This window comes from Heptranchias perlo, chromosome 32, assembly GCF_035084215.1.
Source record: "Heptranchias perlo isolate sHepPer1 chromosome 32, sHepPer1.hap1, whole genome shotgun sequence".
Taxonomy (NCBI): domain Eukaryota; kingdom Metazoa; phylum Chordata; class Chondrichthyes; order Hexanchiformes; family Hexanchidae; genus Heptranchias; species Heptranchias perlo.
In genome coordinates, this window is record NC_090356.1 from 7,523,039 (window position 1) to 7,541,744 (window position 18,706).

At 42.4% G+C, this 18,706-nt stretch overlaps 1 protein-coding gene across 5 annotated transcripts in view; it reads right to left on the minus strand.

Moving 5' to 3' along the window:
* acot7 (acyl-CoA thioesterase 7) overlaps positions 1 to 18,706 on the minus strand; it is a 189,537-nt gene that overhangs the window by 110,619 nt on the left and 60,212 nt on the right. For all 5 annotated transcript variants that reach the window (XM_067970274.1, XM_067970278.1, XM_067970275.1 and 2 more), the window contains exon 4: positions 8,109 to 8,200. In XM_067970274.1, the coding sequence (XP_067826375.1) occupies positions 8,109 to 8,200 (92 nt within the window). The remainder of the gene's footprint in view (positions 1 to 8,108; positions 8,201 to 18,706) is intronic.

The following is an 18,706-nucleotide window of genomic DNA, read 5'->3' on the forward strand; positions in this document are numbered from 1 at the left end:
CATTGATCGAGGGTCTCAGCTTAACACTGCTCTCGTGGCGCCTTATCTTCAACATAAAATGGCTTTTGAGTTACTGGTTTAGAGACTACATGAATTGCAGGTTACCAGTTCAACAAATCTTATTGATTTGGTCCGTGAATGTAGGGCGTTGACTTGTTCTAATGCTGGTTTACTATTCTATGAAAAATATGCTGAACAGATCTTCCTGGGGACCACAAAACAGAATGGGTAGTTCCCTGAACCTTTTGGATAAAGAGGACTGTAAACTCCTCCACTTTAATGTTAAAATAGCATCTGCTCAATAGGGAGCTCATATTGACTACCCTGTATCTTTCCCACAGACAGGTGTCCTTCCAACCTGGCTCAGTACTAGTGCGATCGCGTGCATACAATGAGGTACATGTTTACTCCTTCCCAAAATCCTGTAACCACAATCACTCTATTTCAGCCTTATTATTTAATCTAAGATTCAATGTATCCAAGAGGAGTTTTGTTTTAAAAGTTAAAATTTGTCCTTGGCTAGGAGTGTTCAAGCTTTTATTGTTTGTGCACTGCTTAGGTGTATATCAAAGAGCCTCGTGGGCCTCATCTATATGTCCAAATCCATGTTTCCATTAATTTGGATATGTGTCAAGTTGCCGATACCATAAGACCTTGGTGTCCTTATGTATGTTTTATCCAGCAATGAAGTGACAGCACTAAGAACAGCCCTTTGCAAACCTCCAGGCTTATAAAATTCAAACAGGTCAAACTACCAAATAAGAAATATAAGCACAAATAGGGCTGAGGATCGAATTGCCAGCGTTCTAGGGCAAATATGACTCACTGGCATTGTTTGGTCACCCCGTTCTTCACTATTTAGCAGAGCAGTGCCAATTTCTTTCCTCATCAATGCCTCTTATGGCAAGGTATCAGTTGCACCTCTTCAGTGCACAGAAAATGCCTACTGTGTTGATGCACTGATTATTATTCCTAACTTTATACAGATCAGGAGTTTGCTTTTTCTACATTTTCTATCTGCTGCCAAAACTCTGTCAAAATTTTATTTATCTGCTCAAGGCAGTGAATGATCACATAAAAATTTCTTTTGATTTGAAGGATTCAACTCCTCTTCATTACCGCCAGCACTTGATGCTGTAAACAAGACTGTTCACTGATCTCTTCACTGGTTTGTGGTGGTAAGATTTTCTTATGTGTAGTTTGGATGATACAACAGGTCAGAGAAAGTGACCTTTCACTGGATTCAATGATGGGATGAAAGTCTACTCATCTGTTAGCTGTAAGGATCCTCTGCGAATTGAATTTTTGGGCATTCGCCCCAGTTCCTATTGGTTGTGGTCCACAACACAGAACTGCCCCGAACTGAAATCTCACTCAGAGATAGTGTAGAAAGTGGAAAAAATTCACACTGGTGGAGGTGGGAGGGTTTTTCTTTTGGGGTTGGGCCTAAGGAATAAGGAAAATTTCCTTGTGGTGCAGTGAAATTGTAAACGTGTTGCTTCTGAATTTTCTTGGCTGTTCCAGCAGAGTCTCATTGGCCCCGATTTTCAAAAGGAAATTGTGGATGCGTTGGGGGCTGCGAAAATCGGGAAAATCCCGAGCGGGTGAGGAAGCTGGCCCCAACCCGCCGACTTCCGGGTTTCCCACAGATGCGCCTGTTTTCTGCTTCCCGAATGTGGAAATCCCGCTGGCAATTAAAGCCGGCGGGATACAGTTAAAGAACCAAATGTACCTGAGGTACTTGAGGTACTTTATTTCTGACATAGTAGATAGTTAAAACGATTTTAAATTTACCTGGGCAGTTTTTCCCATGGCTTCCGATTCACGCCTGGTGAAACCAGGTGAGAAGGGCTGGATCAGCCAAAAATAAACAAAATAAATTAAATAAAAAAACCATTGCACAAAGTTAAAAAAACAAAATAAACCTACCTTTCCACCCTGTTCCAATGTCCGAAGTCCCCCTCTCTGATGTCCCCCTCTCCCCCCCACCCCACCCCTGATCTTCAGCGCCCTCCACTCTCTGTTCCAGTCGGATGACATCTCTCTCTCTTTTTCTCCCCCCCGCACCTCGGCGTTGCAGCTCCTGTCGGCAGCCAGCCTGTCAATCAGGGGCTGCCAGGAGTGAAACCCGGAAACAACTTTAATCACCATCAATTACATTGCGATCACGTCGGAAAAGGTAAGTTTTTTTAAAATTCGGGTTTGCCACGCGCACCTTCACTGCCCCCTCCCCCCCTGAAGCTGCCAACCTGCCACCATTTCAAAATTGAGCCCATTTGTAACTGAACCTCCTCTGATATGTCGGGTCCCACCCTTATACTGGAGTTTCCAGTGGTCCTGTTTGGTGTTCGGGGCTGGACCATCAGAGACTGGAGGGAAACTTTTTTAGTACATTTTTTTAAAAAGCAACACAGGGGTCCACAGTGGGCATCAACTACCACTTTCTGGGAGGAACCTGGCATTTCTACCCCCTGCCCCAAAGATCAGACCTTTAACCCTTGTGTTTCCAAGCAGCAGGGTGGAGTGCCGCAGAGGAGTCCCCACACCAGTGAAGATCAGCTCCTATCAACTCCTCCCCCTGACCCTGTGAACCTCTGTGCTATCAGTGGCAGGCGTGCTCCCAGCGTGACTGCCAGAATCGCGCTCTATGGATTTCCGATGCAATTCTTCATAAACGGGTTTACGAATTCATTGCGCATAATGAGCAACTGACATCTTGCCAACATTATTGGGGCAGAACAAAGGGAGTTTTATTCTGCAGCTGGCTGTGCCATATTCAGACTGAGAGTGTTTGATGCTGGGTGAAAAGAAGTGGAAAAACGCAAGATGCCCAGCATCCTGCAAAACAACAATCCCTGCGCTCCAAAATCAATCCACCGCGTGAAATGTTTTCATTTGTGATGTGATAAGACACGATATAAATGCAGGTATTTCTAGTTTATTGCATCCTTCACCTCGATGAGCATAAAGCGCACTTGGTAAAAGAAATACATTGATGATTTAATACCACATATTGTTAATAAGCCTGTAAATTTCCAAGAAAGGTTATAGAATCATAGAAAGATACAGCACAAAAGGAGGTCATTTGGCCCATCGTGCCTGTGCCGGCTCTTTGAAAGAGCTATCCAATTAGTCCCACTCCCCTGCTCTTTCACCGTAGCTCTGCAAATTTTTCCCCTTAAAATATTTATGCAATTCCCTTTTGAAAGTTATTATTGAATCTGCTTCCACCACCCTTTCCAGATCACAACAACTCGCTGCGTAAACATTTTTTTCCTCATGTCGACTATAGTTCCTTTGCCAATTGCCCTAAAAAAAATAGCTTCATGGTCAATTTTTTTTCCTCATACCATTATTTCTCTATGAGGTGACAGGGTCAATTTTAACTTTTGGTACAATATGGGAGGACGGAGTGTGCCTGCCCGCTGCCTGCTGCGGCTGCCGTGAGGTCTGAGCCACTGTGAGGGTCGGGCCTCATTGACATCGATCTGACGAGAGCTACGCGCGTCAAGCCAGCACTCTGATGCAGCTCGCTCATTGGGGAAGGTGGGAAAGCAGCCTGCTCCTGGAGGGTGAGGGGGGGGGGGGGGGGGGGGGGGGAGGTGAGCCTTGGGGAGGGAGGGGGGGGGCGGCAGCGGACCAAGTATTTTTATGGGGCTAGGAGGAGCGTTCCTAGCCCCACGAAAATAAAGGTGACAAAAGTTTTTTGAATGGCCTCCAACAGTTCTTTAAGGTCCGCTGGTTAGATTGCTCAACGCCGGTACATATGGTCTCTCAATTGTGGAATACAGTTTCACATCAAGCTACATTTTCTCCTTTTTGTAGTACAAGAGCAAGGGACGGAGATCTGGGTAGACCACATTCTTTAGTTTGTATCTGACAGAAATATTCTCAAAGTGAAAATCAGGCTTCCTCTAGACACAAGGTCGTGGGAAACAATCTGGGCGTGAGATGTAATGGAAATATGGTACAGTAATGGGAGGATTGAACCAAATGTCAAAAGTTCAATGAAGGGAAGTGCAGACTAATGCTGATATAAACCCACAAGTTTTTAAACTGAAAACATCTTATTTTTTTTTGGAATGTTATTCTGAAGAAGAAATTGTTATACTGGGTATTTCCTGGACCTATTTTGCAATTCTTTTCAGCTGTTGGTAATTTTGTAATGTTGTTCAATCTTCAAGTTTTGTCATAAGATTATGATGATAATTGTGAATGAATTTCTGTCCAAATATGTTAATTGTACTTCAGAACGCCAGGTCTTTTTTTAAAATCTCAAACTTAATGGGGGTGAATTTAGGAGGTGTGTTGGGGTGCGTTGGGGGCTTCAGAAATCCCATTCGGTTTCAGAAGCCGGCTCCAACCCATCGACTTCCGAGTTTCCCAGGGACCCACCTATGTGCGAGCAGTTGACCCGAAAACAGAAGTCCCGCCGGCTTTAGGGTTAAAAAGCCAAATGTACCTCATTGAGGTACTTAAGGCACTTTACCTGCAACAGATTAAATGCTTAGAACGATTTTTAAAGTACCTGGGCGGCTTGCCCACCGCTTCTGATTCACGCCAAGGGCTGGATCAGGCCCTTCACCCAAATTAAATTTAAAAAACCATGGAAAGGAAGTGAAAACACTAAATGAACCTAACTTTGCACCCTGCTCCGATGTCTGATGTCTCCCTCTTCACGCCCCCCACCCCCGATGTCCCCCTCTTCACCCCCCCCACTCCCCCACCCCAGTCTTCCATTCCAGCGTCGGATGATATCTCGCTCTCTCTCTTTCTCAAGCCCCCTCCCACCCCCGCCTCGCGTTGCAGCTCCTGACGGCAGCCAGCCTTTCAATCAGGCTAGCTGCTGGGCGCGAAACCCGGAGAGGACGTTAATCATCATCAATCAACATGCGATCGCGTCGGAGACGGTAAGTTTTGTTCATGGGGGTTTGTCACGCGTACCTTCACCCCCCCCACCCCCGCTGCCAACCCGCCACCACTGCAAAACCGAGCCCAATCAGTCCATTTTGCAAAAAAAATCTAAATTAAGATACTTCCCTTTACTCAAACACAAAAGATATGATTGTCTTTATGAATGTGTGTGGCAAACTTTTGCTTACAAACGCAGACTGTGATGACAAAATCACATCAAAACACATGAATTCATGAACTTCTAATGAAGAGACCCACCTGAACGTTAGCCTTTCTGAGATGCCAATTGATTTGTTGTTCATTTCCAACGTTTACAGCCTTTATCTCAAATTTTCAACATTTGTGCTTTTCCTTTATCACCACAACACTTGTACATGACATCACTGTGACAAAAAATGATTCTCCCCAACCCCCCCCCCCACCCAATTAATGCATAGTGCCCCTTTAACTTATGAGACACCACACTTATCACACTTCTGCTGCTGGACAACTTGCCCCAATGGGTAGAGGATATGCTCTGTGATTAAGAGTCCTGTCCAACAGAAACAAATGACAGAAAAAAAGCCACAAATCCTGGAAACTAGAAACAGAATATGCTTGAAATGCACAGCAGGTCAGAGTGTGAGAAAGAAAGACTACTTAATATATCAGTTCAAACCCTTCATTAAATAAATGTGTGATTGTCTAAGGAAAAATTTGCAGGGCTATGGGGAAAGAGCAGGGAAGTGGGACTAAAACCTCGGGTTCTTTCAAAGAGCCGGCACAGGCACGATGGCCAAATGGCCTCCTTCTGTGCTGTATGATTCTATGATTCGATGCAAATAATTCATTGAATTGGATTCAAATTATATTTAGATCAAGTACAATTGTATCAGACCAATCAGCTTCTAAACAATGCACATCACCCACACTGGAGTAATATCTGGAACCAACTACCCTAGACGTTACAATACCTCGGGCTTGCCAGCGTGGGTTATGTTCATATCCTGATCTATCCAACAAAGGGCTGCTGTGGGTTCAAGTTCCATTCCAGAGACTTGAGCACAAAATCTAGGCTGGCACTCCAGTGTAGGACTGAGGGAGTGCTGCACTGTCGGAGGTGCCGTCTTTCAGATGAGATGTTAAACAGAGGCCCTGCCTGCCCTCTCAGGTGGGCGTAAAAGATCCCATGGCACTATTTCTAAGAAGAGCAAAGCAATCCTCCCCGGTGTCCTGGCCAATATATATCCTTCAAACAACATCACTAAATTAGATGATCTGGTCATTATCATGTTGCTGTTTGTGGGACCTTGCTGTGCGCAAATTGACTGCTGCGTTTCCTATATTACAATAGTGACCACACTTCAAAAGTACTTCATTGGCTGTAAAGCGCTTTGGGACGTCCTGAGGTCATGAAAGGCGCTATATAAATGCAAGTCTTTCTTTCTTCCTTCCTTTTGCTGTAGAGTTGCGTAAAAGCAAATCTAACCTTCAATTTCCCCAGACTAATGCAAGTGATTTTTGAATAAGCTGCAGCACCAAAATGGCAGCTCCCAGTGCACCTTAGCTCTGAATGTAATCAGAACTCAGGCCTCAATGGAAATCAACAGAGCGTCCTTGGATTTACTGATGGAATTCCATTGTTTAATCGTTCTAACTCTCCTTTCCATCGGTTACATTTATCAGAGAATATATATTTAATTACTCAGCATACATCATGCACCATCTAGCTACAAGTTGCATCTGATATTTTGAAGATGTACTTCCCCCCTCCCTACCCACCGCCCCCCCCAACCGTCCCTTTACCCACATAAGCCATTAAGCGGAGTATTGAGCCATTTTGATCCCAGTGACTGCAGAAGGCACTACAAGGATGGCTGTGGAATAAGATGAATGCAATACCCAGCTTCATTTACAATGGCATGACAATATATCACAGCTGCAACCTGAGAACAGCACTGGTTATGTTATTTTCCCTTCTCACACAGGGTGAAAAACAATTGATTAAACTATTGATTCAGATTTCTCAACAGAAAATTTACATTAGTGCAGTAAAATGGCTTATTCTAAAGTTGGGATTAAACTGTATTATTGGGAAAGAGCAGAGGGAGCATTCCTCTTCATCTGGCTTGTACATGCCTGATTTTGTTTTTTTTTTTAAATATACAGTCCCTGGTATCCATATGCTTTGTGGATGCCTGCTGTGAAAATGGGCACTGCAGCATTGGACCATTTACATTTGTGCACCCATTTTACTTTCATTTAGGCCAGTTTCAGTGCAGCCAGCTGTTTAGTGTGGTTTTGCCTTGAAAGAGTAAGTTGGTAAGACGAGCCTTTGTCCAATCTTAATAGGTGTGTCACGTCCCAAAAATAGATATATGCTAGCAGAGCCCACCAATGTTTACCAACCACTTACAACATATTCATACCTGGGAAAAGACCTATTTTAGATTAGGCATGTGTGATATGGTGGTGTTCATCCACAAATGCACCATTTTCTATGGGTCACTAGGACTGGATAGTGACAAATCCCACTCAAGACAACCTAGTGCTACAACATCACCAGTTCAATTGAGAAAAGCTAAATAAATCAGAGATGGACGAAGGAAACTACCATGAATGAAACATTGGAAAACGAGGAGTTAGAAAGATTAAAACAAAGAAATCTAGCTGAATACAACTTCATGTAAAAATCCAGTGTGCTTTTGCAATTTTGTTGTTCATTTTTCTATATTTCCAAATGATGTATTTTTACTTATGGGTCAAAATTTTGTGCAGCATTCTGTATCAAAACTTTGTCATCATGTTACCATTATAGACTATTATTCGGAATGCACTGAATGAAAGAGAAACTGTGGTGGCCCCTGAGGTGGAAAGTTATTGGTTGGATTTCCCCACACAGCTGCATGGGGTTTAAAAATTTTGTGCCAAGCATTATTTTTCTGAGCAAAGTAGTGAAAACTACTACCCGTTAAAAAAGATACATTGGAAATGATAATCAGCTCAGTTCCGATGAGGAGTCCCAACTGAAATGTTAACCTGACAGGCTATTTTAAATGCTGACTGACCTGCTGTGCTTTTTCACTATTTTCTGTTTTTAAATCAGATTTCCAGCATGTGTGTTTTTTTTCTTTTTATCTCATCTTTTAAATAGCATTGAGTTCCCCTTTTTACAAAATCAAGAACTGAAATGTGCAGCACTGTAGATTAGTTACCTGTATTGAAGGAATATCGACCACTTTATCTACATTCTCTAGAGACAGCGCCACATACCACAGTGTTGCCCTGTTGGTCAGTCGTTTAGCACCTGGTAAGGACAATAAAACATATTTTCTCAATTCAGATCATCTACAACAACTTGCATTTATATAATACCTTTAATGTAGTAGAACATCCCAATGCGCTTCACAGGAGTGTTATCAGACAAAAATTGACACCGAGCCGCATACAGAGATATTAGGACAGGTGACCAAAAGCTTGGTCAAAGAGATCGGTTCTAAGGAACGGCTTAAAGGAGAAGAGTGAGGTAGAGAGGCGGAGGGGCGGAGGGGTTTAAGGAGGGAATTCCAGAGCTTAGGGCCTAGGCAGCTGAAGGCCACCAATGGTGGAGCGAATCGGGTAAATCAGAAATCTAGAAGGAACACAGTGTAATACTAGTGATTCTGAGATGGGAAAGCCGTGTGGGCGAATGTACAAAACTACACAATGGCCCTTTCACAACACTAATAGTGTTGACATGTTGCTAAATTACCAACAGAAGGCAAAAGTGTTCCCAACTGATTTTACTGAAATGAGACTTGCATCTATAGAGTGCCTCATTGTGTTTCTCAGAAATGTAGGGAAGTACATCACACAGAATGAATTACTTTGAAGTACAATGACTGCTGTTGCACAGGCACATGCAGCAGCTATTCTAAAGCATTAATGTTTTGCAACTTTAACGAAGGCCTGCATTTATTTAAGACAGCCAGATTAACTACTTTGTTAAAATAGCAGATAACGGAATTTCATATTAACACATTAACTCTTTGTTGCGCAGTAAGATTTCAATTCATGGGTCTTCAGACATAATTCAGAGTTTTGGATTCACTGGATAAGCTTTTGAGACCAATAATTGAGATGTGCCTCATTGTTCAGGCACAGTAGCCAAGTTGCTTGTATTCCAAAGGAGTGTGTTGGGTTGTCAACCCTCCAGGAATTAAAGATTAATCTCCAGGACACTGCTGCGAGCAACCCAGGAGAAAAGTCAAAGGGAATTAAAAAGAAATTGTGTTTTTTTTTCCCATTTTCTTTGAGCACTTTTGTTTATTAGTTATGAAAATATTGTAGATGGGGAAAAAGGTTGTTTCTCTGACAGTCAAGTGTTATCCAATTAGGTAAGGGTCTGTTCGCCTTCCAGTTGACGTGGAAAGGCAGTGCATCGTGAGGATGGACTGGTCAGTCGACCAATGGTGGGAGTGTGGGGGCGGGGCGGATCGAGGCAGGAGGTCGTGTGATGAAATCTCAAGAAATATATCCGACCAAAGTTGGCAAACCTAGGAGTGTTGGATTTGGTAAACTAGCATACGAATACTAAATGCAGCATTGGTTGGTAATTTTAGCTTAAGGCTATTTAAAATCAGACTCTATGCCCTCTTTCATCTACACATGTTAATCACCCCTGTGTGACTGGGTCTTGCTAACTGCAGATCAAGTCTTAACATTCCTAATGTGAATGTTAATGAAACACTCTCCGTGAGTGCTTGCTTTGCTGAGCTCGATGCCTCATCATGCCCATTAATTCCCCACACAGTTTGTTCCTGATTTAAGCAAGGCTCTGAGGTGCCAAGCTGGGATGAGGGAGGGATTGGGTTGTTGTGATGTTGTGAAAGCTGTCCAAGCCCATCCAAGCCTGTTCATGACTATCTAAAGCTATCCAATAAATCTGCACGGTGTTATAGTATTACAACACCATCAATGTTGTGTTGCTATGCAAGCTTATTGAAGTCTACTCAAGCTTGCTCATATAACATCTGTCAATAAACACAAGTAACACATATAAACTGTCTTTTTAAACCAATCTATCAATTCCCTTGTTGGTAATTATGCCAAAAGACAAGCTTAAAAAAAATTATAAGTCCTACGTTTGAACCTTCCTCCTGAAAAACATTCCGAACATTATGAGTTCGAAAATTATTCTGCGAGGCGTTTCTTTCAAAGTATTTTACTATAAAAAATAAAACAGTTGTTAAGAATATTATATATATTTTCCAACTAGCACATTTATACCGACTCACGTGAAGTTGCGGGGCAGGATTGCCCGGCCCTCATGTGCATTAATTACAGAGTTCCAATGAGGCTCGCATACTTGGAGCAGCAAAAGCCTCCTGCTCCTCCAGAGCTACCGAGCATGCGGTGTCCACCATTGCTACGCCCCATGCCTTCCATGACTGGTGGGCAGTGCAGGATACAGAGGCGATAATCGACGCTCACAATCACATTATGATTCAATTATCATTTATGCAATATCGCTGTATTGTACATAATTATTAATGTTTGCGGTGTCCAAGGGCACTTGCTTTGTGATGTTTTCTGTTCCCTTCTGGTGACACTGGGGAAACTCAGTACCATCCCTGCAGGTATTTTTTTTAAAAAGGCCCAGCCAGAAACTGCTAGCCAGCAAACAACCATTGCATTTCGGGTACTCAATCTCTGCACCCCCTGATTTTCTGTTCCTTGCATCTGGCCTGCGCTATTGCTGATTCACAGGATCACAACTGTTTGAAAGTACTGGTGAGAAATCAAGTATTCTATTACTGTACTCATTCTGCTAACTGATTAAATCAAAAGCAAAATACTGCAGATGCTGGAAATCTGAAATAAAAACAGAAAATGTTAGAGAAGCTCAGTGTGTCAGGCAACATCTGTGGAGAAAGAAACAGAGTTAACATATCAAGCCTGAAACATTAACTCTTTCTTTCTCCACAGATGCGGCCTGACCTGCTAAATGATTACTTTTGCTCAGGTGTTTTTTTCCCCTCCTTTAATAAAAACTAAATTCGTCATGTTCAGCCTGAATATGGTCCGTCAGCACATTATTTTCTGCCATTTTGGAAAGGTTAAGAATTATAGGGACAACCCACGTGGACTCCAGTGTACATACCACCAGTAAAAGGCTTCTTGTTTGCCCTAGGGATGCCACCATCCTAGATACTTTGCACATAAGGTCAAGTTTCAGTTCATAAGAAACACATGCTCAGCTAAAAGATGACTTAATACGAGCAGAAAATGAAACTATCCAGATGTTCATACCTTGGGGTTTATTTTATGAGTTAGCACTCCAGGTGCAGAGCTTCATGTGTCAGGAGCCAATATTGTGAATTGAAACACGGAGGTCAGTGTGCCCCGATTTGTAGCCCACACGACTTTCTGTCCAATTATTTTAATGGACAGAAAGTCGTACTGGTCACTAATCGATTGCACAGACCTCCACGCCTGAAATTCCTGAGATGTGCTCCTGACACACAAAGTACTGCACGGGAAGGGCTAAATCGTAAAGTTGACCCATTATCTGGTCCCACTGTGGTCATTGCTTTGGACTTCTAATTGCTGCTTCTCTTTAAAACACACAGGTTGTTTATCGTAAGCGCTGAGCATTCTCGCACAAACCCAATGGATCAACCAAATGCTCATTTGCAGTTCCACCAGAGACTGTGTCATCAGACCACTTCAACACTCACACTTTACATTCTTGTAGGCTTTACACATGAAACAACTGAAAATGTTATCAAAGGTCGGGGAAAATTAAACTGAACGAAGCACTAAAAGAAACAAATTAACTTGCAACGATTAAACACATATTATTTATAACCTCAACAAGACAGTTATCAGGTTTAGTGAAGCAAAACATTTTTGATCGTCTCTGATTATTCCAGTTAAAGTGCTTATAATTCATCCAAATTAAAAATGATTCCCTACAGTGGATAACAATTCAGGAGTCATTTATGATGATTCCTTGATGGTCACTTTCATAGTTGAAGTGTTTTTTTGAATTCCAATGCTCCAGCCTTGGTCAGACCCCATCTGGAGTACTGCATTCAGATTTGGGCATCAAACTTCAGGAAGGATATATTGGCCTTGGAAGGGTTACAGCGCAGATTCACCAGAATGATACTAGGTTTAAAGGGTTAAATTATAAGAACAGGTTGCATAAACTTGGTTTGTATTCTCTTAAGTTTAGAAGGTTGAGGGATGATCTAATTGAGGTGTTTAAAATTATAAAATGATTCAATAGGGTAGATACAGAGAAACTATTTCCTCTGGTGGGAGAATCCAGCACAAGGGGACACAATCTTAAAATTAGAGCTAGGCCATTTGGGAACAAAATTAGGAAGCACTTATCCACACAAAAAGGTAGTGGAAATCTGGAACTCTCTCTCCCCCAAAAGGCAATGGATGGTGGGTCAATTGAAATTTTCAAGACAGAGATCAACAGATTTTTATTAGGTAAGTGTATCAAGGGATAAGGGTCAAAGGCGGGTAAATGGAGTTGAGGAATAGATCATCCACGATCTGATTGAATGGCGGAACAGGCTCAAGGGGCTGAATGGCCTACTCCTGCTCCTATGTGTTAAGGGGCAAAGGGACATGAAGCACTTGCCATCCACTTGTTGTCACCTCACAATGGAAGACACAGGACTTGCATTTAAGCCATGCGCCCCTATCCCAGTAGTCCACCGAGCTGTTCTTCACCCCATTCCCATTCTGACCTCTGTGTCTTTGGCCTTCTACAGTGTTCCAATGAAGCTCAATGCAAGTTTGAGGAACACCACCTCGTCTTTCAACCTCTTCAGCTATTCTTACACTGTGTCTTGTAAATGTCTTTTTTTTATTTCTCTCATTATGCCTCCATTTATTTCCTGTGCATATCACTTCTGCCATTTAACCATCTCCTGTTCTCCACCTAAGCACTTTACAGATTATTTGATTTATTTTCGTGTGTGCAGTCGTTCTATGTCTTTTCTTCCACCTTTTCCTGTTCCTTTTTAAATACAGTTCATCTGTAATATCTTCAAGTTCTGAGGAAGGGTCCTATACCCGATACATCGACTGACTTAGGTTCTCTCGACAGATGGTGCCGAGTGTCTCCTGTGTTTCCTGTTTTTGTTTCAGATTTGCAGTATCTTTCTTTTTAGTCAACTCTGTCACTTATTAGGGGATGTCTTAAAAACAAATTAAATTGGTTTTAAAATAAAGGTGACATTTCCTCTCTGAATTCTTAAGACTATTTCTTGAAGATATTCACGGAACTTTGAGGTTTATGTCTGTCACCTCATCCTTGAGGCTGGATTACTGTAATTATGTGAGGCGGATAATGAGTCACTTGATGTTATGTGACGCCTCTTTTGATGTTGTAGGCGTCTTAATAAAGGCAGGTCTGTGTTACAAAGCACATCATGTTTACGGAGTAACACAAAACGTTGAGGTGCAGCTCCAATAATTCCTGCGTCACTGGTCCAAATTTAGAGGCCTGGCTTAAGCACTGATCCAGTAATGATCTTGTACAGACACCAAAATATTCACCATCTACTATATTTTATATTCCAGAGCCTTTATATTCGAGAGATTCAATCCTTGATCTTTGCCACCTTGGCTGATTTCAGCTGGACCAGTGGTGGGGTGATACAATTGTCCTCAGCACATCTGGGCTAGGGAGGGAGGGGTGGGGGAAATCAGCCATGGTTGCTAGTCCTGACCACTGCCTGGTGACCCCTGCTGAAAAATTTCCATGTGTAGATTTTGGATGAAAGCAGGATTAGGCATAGCTTTGATGGCTTACATGGTTAAATATCCAAATTGATATCCAATGCCATGAAGGAAGGCTATTCAGGTGCGGTAACGCTGGACAGCCAGCAACCATGAAATAGTTCCCCAGCATGAGTCAGTCTTTTCAGGATAGGAAGGGAGAATTTTTTCTATTAATAAGACAATCTAGATTCAAAGGGGTCAAATTGGACCCCAACATGCCTGTTTTTTGGACCCAGAACAGGACGAAAAAAGCATCAATGTATGGGGCTATGTTTGACACCCGAACAGCACCTGAAGTATGTCCGATGCCATATTGGGTTGGGCGATATATATAGGCATCACTGGCAGGCACCTGATACAGGCGTTAGGCCCCTTGCATATGTTAATGAAGGGCCTACGGCCTGTTTTCACTACCCTGATCCGAAATTTGGCAGGACTGAGCGGAGTATACAGCTTGTCGGAATTATGTTGATGTAGCCTGAGGCCCAATTTCGGATGAGCCTCGTGTCCCTAGTTTCTGACACGCGCTCCAACCATTTTGTGCCCGAAAACGAGCCTGGGCCTAAACAAATTTCTCCCCCAAAGCTTTCAGGGGGCCTTTCAACACAGTGATTTCATTGAGTCTCTTTTCCTACACAAACCAAAACAATAATTCAATGCAAAACAACTGGAATAACACTCAATAAGCCACATGAGAAACGGGTGCCTATATTGAAGGACAAAGTGGCAATCACTTGTTTTAGAAATATTAATCATTGTCAGTAAATTACCACTGCTTCATGACTAGCAAATTTAATTGTAAGTAGAAAGGTCAAGTTTAACGTTCTTGAAATAATGGATATTTTGTGTCAGGCATGCTTCTGCAGGAGCTCATTACCATAGAGCCCAGGATGAAAAACAACAGTCATTGTCAATTTATTTGCTTGATTTTGTGCCACAATGTAAACTCTATATATTATCACGCTGATGTGTACAATTAACACTGAATGATAATTATGAAACTCCTGACTGCACTCATGGCTAATTTCCTGAGCAATGCTTTACTCAGGTAATGTATATTACAACACTACAGATGGCAACTGAGAAATGGGAACAAAACACCATACACGTTTGTTTTTCCCTCTATTTATTTGTCTTTTGTTCTCCCTCTCAGGTCACAGATGTTCTTTGCAGGTGAAAGGGTGTTAATATAGATTTTAGAAAAGTCTGGCAAAATCCTTATCTGTAACTACTTGCCTATTTTAATCAGACCAATATGGGTTGATTGGCAACTGGGTTGCCCTCATGTCACCAGACAGAAAATATCAGAAATGCCCCTTAACTATTTGCTGATTTATCTTATCTTCTTCCCGTCCCTGGTCAACCTCGATGATGTCCTATGTCATGCTCCTTGGTTCTTCATCTGCATTCCCAATTCTCAAAATTCTGCTGCATTACTCACTCTTTCTAATATTTAACTGGTGTGAATACTTTACAGTTGATTCTTGTGTACTTAAAGGACTAGGTGCTCACTGATTTAAATCCCTTAGATTACTATTGAAAACTTTTCCTGCAATTTCTCTCCGTCTCTCCTGAAATCAGTGGAGTGAAAACTCGGCACTGCACAAGCAGCACATGCCTGAAGCAAGAGGCCCAATAATCATTGGAAACTACTCCTTGGGTGTCGTCTGTGTAATTGGGGCGAGCTGCCACCGCTGGTCACTCCTCCACAGTCGGCTCGCCTGACGGGAGGCATCTATTATGGGCTGTATGTGGGACCGGGCTTGGGGAGGGGGGGGGGAAAAGGGAGAAGCTGATTGCGGCCCCTGTGGAGTCAGGAGAGCACCCCTGCTCCTTTTGGCTCCACAGGAAGATGTTTCATTTTTCTTAAAATTAAAATACTTCCTTTTGGTTGGCAGCTGCTAAAGAATCCCGATGCCTGCCCGGCTCATTGGTCACTAATCTCTCAAAGTGGCCCCTTTATAGGTGTTAAGCCTCTAATTTACATATTCAAGGGGCCAATTACCTGTTTTAGACATGCGTCAGGGACACCTAAAACTGGGCCCCACGAATTTGGTAGTGGGACCAACGCCTGTGCAGATTGGGTCCAGGTCATTCCATTGCTAAATTAATATGCTTTACGCCTGGCAAACAGCCGCAACGCATACCAATTTCTATCCCACTGATTCTTACCATAGTATGGTTCAATGGGTGCCAGCAGCCCTCTCACGCGTTGCCCAAGTGGCCATTCCTCATGTGCGACTTTTCTTTTCCTGCTTTTTAATCCAACGCCATTCACTTTCATTGAATAACAACTTCAACAACTTTCCTTATGTCATTTTTTCCTCATTATAATCAACTTTATCTCTCTTTTCTTGAACTATGATGTGGAGATGCCGGTGATGGACTGGGGTTAACAATTGTAAACAATTTTACAACACCAAGTTATAGTCCAACGATTCTATTTTTAATCCCACAAGCTTTCGGGGGCTTTCCCCTTCCTCAGGCGGTGTGGAAAACCGCCTGAGGAAGGGGAAAGCCCCCGAAAGCTTGTGGGATTAAAAATAGAATCGTTGGACTATAACTTGGTGTTGTAAAATTGTTTACAATTTTTCTTGAACTAGTTCAAGGACCCTTCCTGTCCGACTAATTTTCAACATGCTTAGAATCGTAGAATCTTACAGCATAGAAGGAGGCCATTCGTCGTGCCCGTGCCAGCTCTTTGAAAGAGCTGTCCAATTTAATCCCACACCCCATCTTTTTCTCCATAACCCTGCATCTGAAGCTTAAACACTTCCTTTCTTTAGCTTTCAAGGTGCAATTTTCACATCCGTACAACACCATTCACCATAAATAACACTTGAACATTCCACTTCTTATCACCAGCTTGATTTTACAGTTGCAAACAAGCTCCTTCATGTTGTTAATGCCTCCTTTGCAATTGCTATCTTCTGTTTAACTTCTTTGTTGCTTGCCCATCTGATGCCATCACGCTAACCAAGTAAACAAGTTTACCTACTTGTTCTACTTCCATATTGTTCAATTTAAGTCCAATTTGTGGGAGGTCCTCTTTTCTTGTGATTACCCTTGACGTCATCTTCTTATAGAATTTATTTTCAATCCATATTTGATTTGGCTTCTGAATTTTGCAATCTCTCTTTACCAAATGCCATTTCTTTATTGAGTGGTAAATACTGTTTGTCATAAGGGTGACTAATAGACCAGGCCACAAGGCAAAATGGCAGCAAGGTCATGTAGCTCCACTGGCCAAATGCTGCAGCCAAACAGTAGGAAACGCCTTGTTCATCAGCCAGTTTGGTTTTATCAAATGTATAACACTACAGAGATGAATAATTATACAGTTTGTCCTGCCCATTGTCTAATAGTACATACATATGGAAATTTTGCTAATAAATGTCATCAGATTCTTCAAATGTAGTAGAAGAAAGAAAGAACTTGCATTTATATAGCACCTTTCAAAGGTCAATTGTGGCATCAACTGTGATACGGCGCTACAACTGTTCCAGGTGTCCCGGGGCTGAGATCAATTGAGACACATTGATCATTGAATCATCAGGCGATGCATCAGTATACAGTAAAGCACCACACTGGGTGGTGCATCTACCCAATAAGGCATTGGGGGAGGGCGACCTTAAGTGGGTTCAGATATATGTGTAATTTGTATGTTGCGTGTTTTATTCACTCTTGCCTCTGAGTCAGAAGGTTGTGGGGTCAAGCCCTACTCCAGAGACATAATCTGACTAGCACTTCAGTGCAATACTAAGGGAGTACTGCACTGTCGGCAGTGCCACCTTTCAGATGAGACGTTAAATTGAGGTGGACATGAAAAATCCCAAGGCACTATTCAAAGAATAGCAGGGGAGTTCTCCCAGCTACCTGGCCAATATTAACCTGTCAACCAACACCAAAAAAAACAGATGATCTGGTCATTTATCTCATTGCTGTTTGTAGGACTTTGCTGTGTGCAAATTGGCTGCCATGTTTCCCTACATTACAACAATGACAACATTTCAAAAGTACATCATTGGCTGTAAAGTGCTTTGGGACATTCTGGGGTCATAAAAGGCTCTATGGAAATGTAAGTTCTTATTTATTTCACTGCTGTTTGTGGGCCCTTGCTGTGCTCAGTGGCTGATGCGTTTCCCTGCATTACAACAGTGTCTGCACTTCAAAAGTAATTCATTTGCTGCAAAGTGCTTTGGGATATCGTGAGGTCAGGAGAGGCGCTATATACATGCAAGTTCTTTCTTCTTTCTATCTAATACCTCAAGCAAAAATACAGCCTAAAATTATTAAGTATCCCCAAGTACTGAGAAACCCATAGAGTAACTGATTTCTTAAGAGATATTCAGATTGAAGCTATTCTTAACTAAGAATGGTGCATTGGAGTGTTATATAATAATGAATGCCCATGGTGAGTCAGAGGTTACACTGTTAAATGTGATTCTGTAGGGGGGGGGGGGGTGGGAGGGGACATGCCCACTGAAAGGATTTGATAAGAAGTCTCTGGAAAATGTGATTTTTTTTGTGTGGCCAACACTTCACGGATGTGGTGATTAGTCATACATACAGTTTCCTACTTATTAATACTGACAGGACAGGGGAATGTCGAGTCTTGCTGTCAATCATAAATGTAATCCTGGTGTGTTATGCACCCCTCTCCCACTTCAAAATATAGCATTCTTCATTACACTCAGAGAGGAAGCCCTAACTGCATTCTGCCAGTTGTAATGCACAAACTGCCTGCACCGTGATACTGGTGCTTTCTGGAAGTGCTTACACAAAAGTGGTTCTTCAAAGGAGTTTTAGTTTGTTACTTGGTAAAGTTTCTTCATTCAGCTGGCAGGGTGATAGCTCTTCGAAGCCCCATAAGCTCACACACAGGCTTCTCAGGAGGGACAGGTATCCAATGGAAAATACTGAAGGCAAACCAAAATAGGGCAGCAAGTGGTATACCCCCTATTTGCATTGTGCTACCATCCTGCTCCCGCCCAAAAACGGGCATGAAAATCGTCCCCCCTTATAT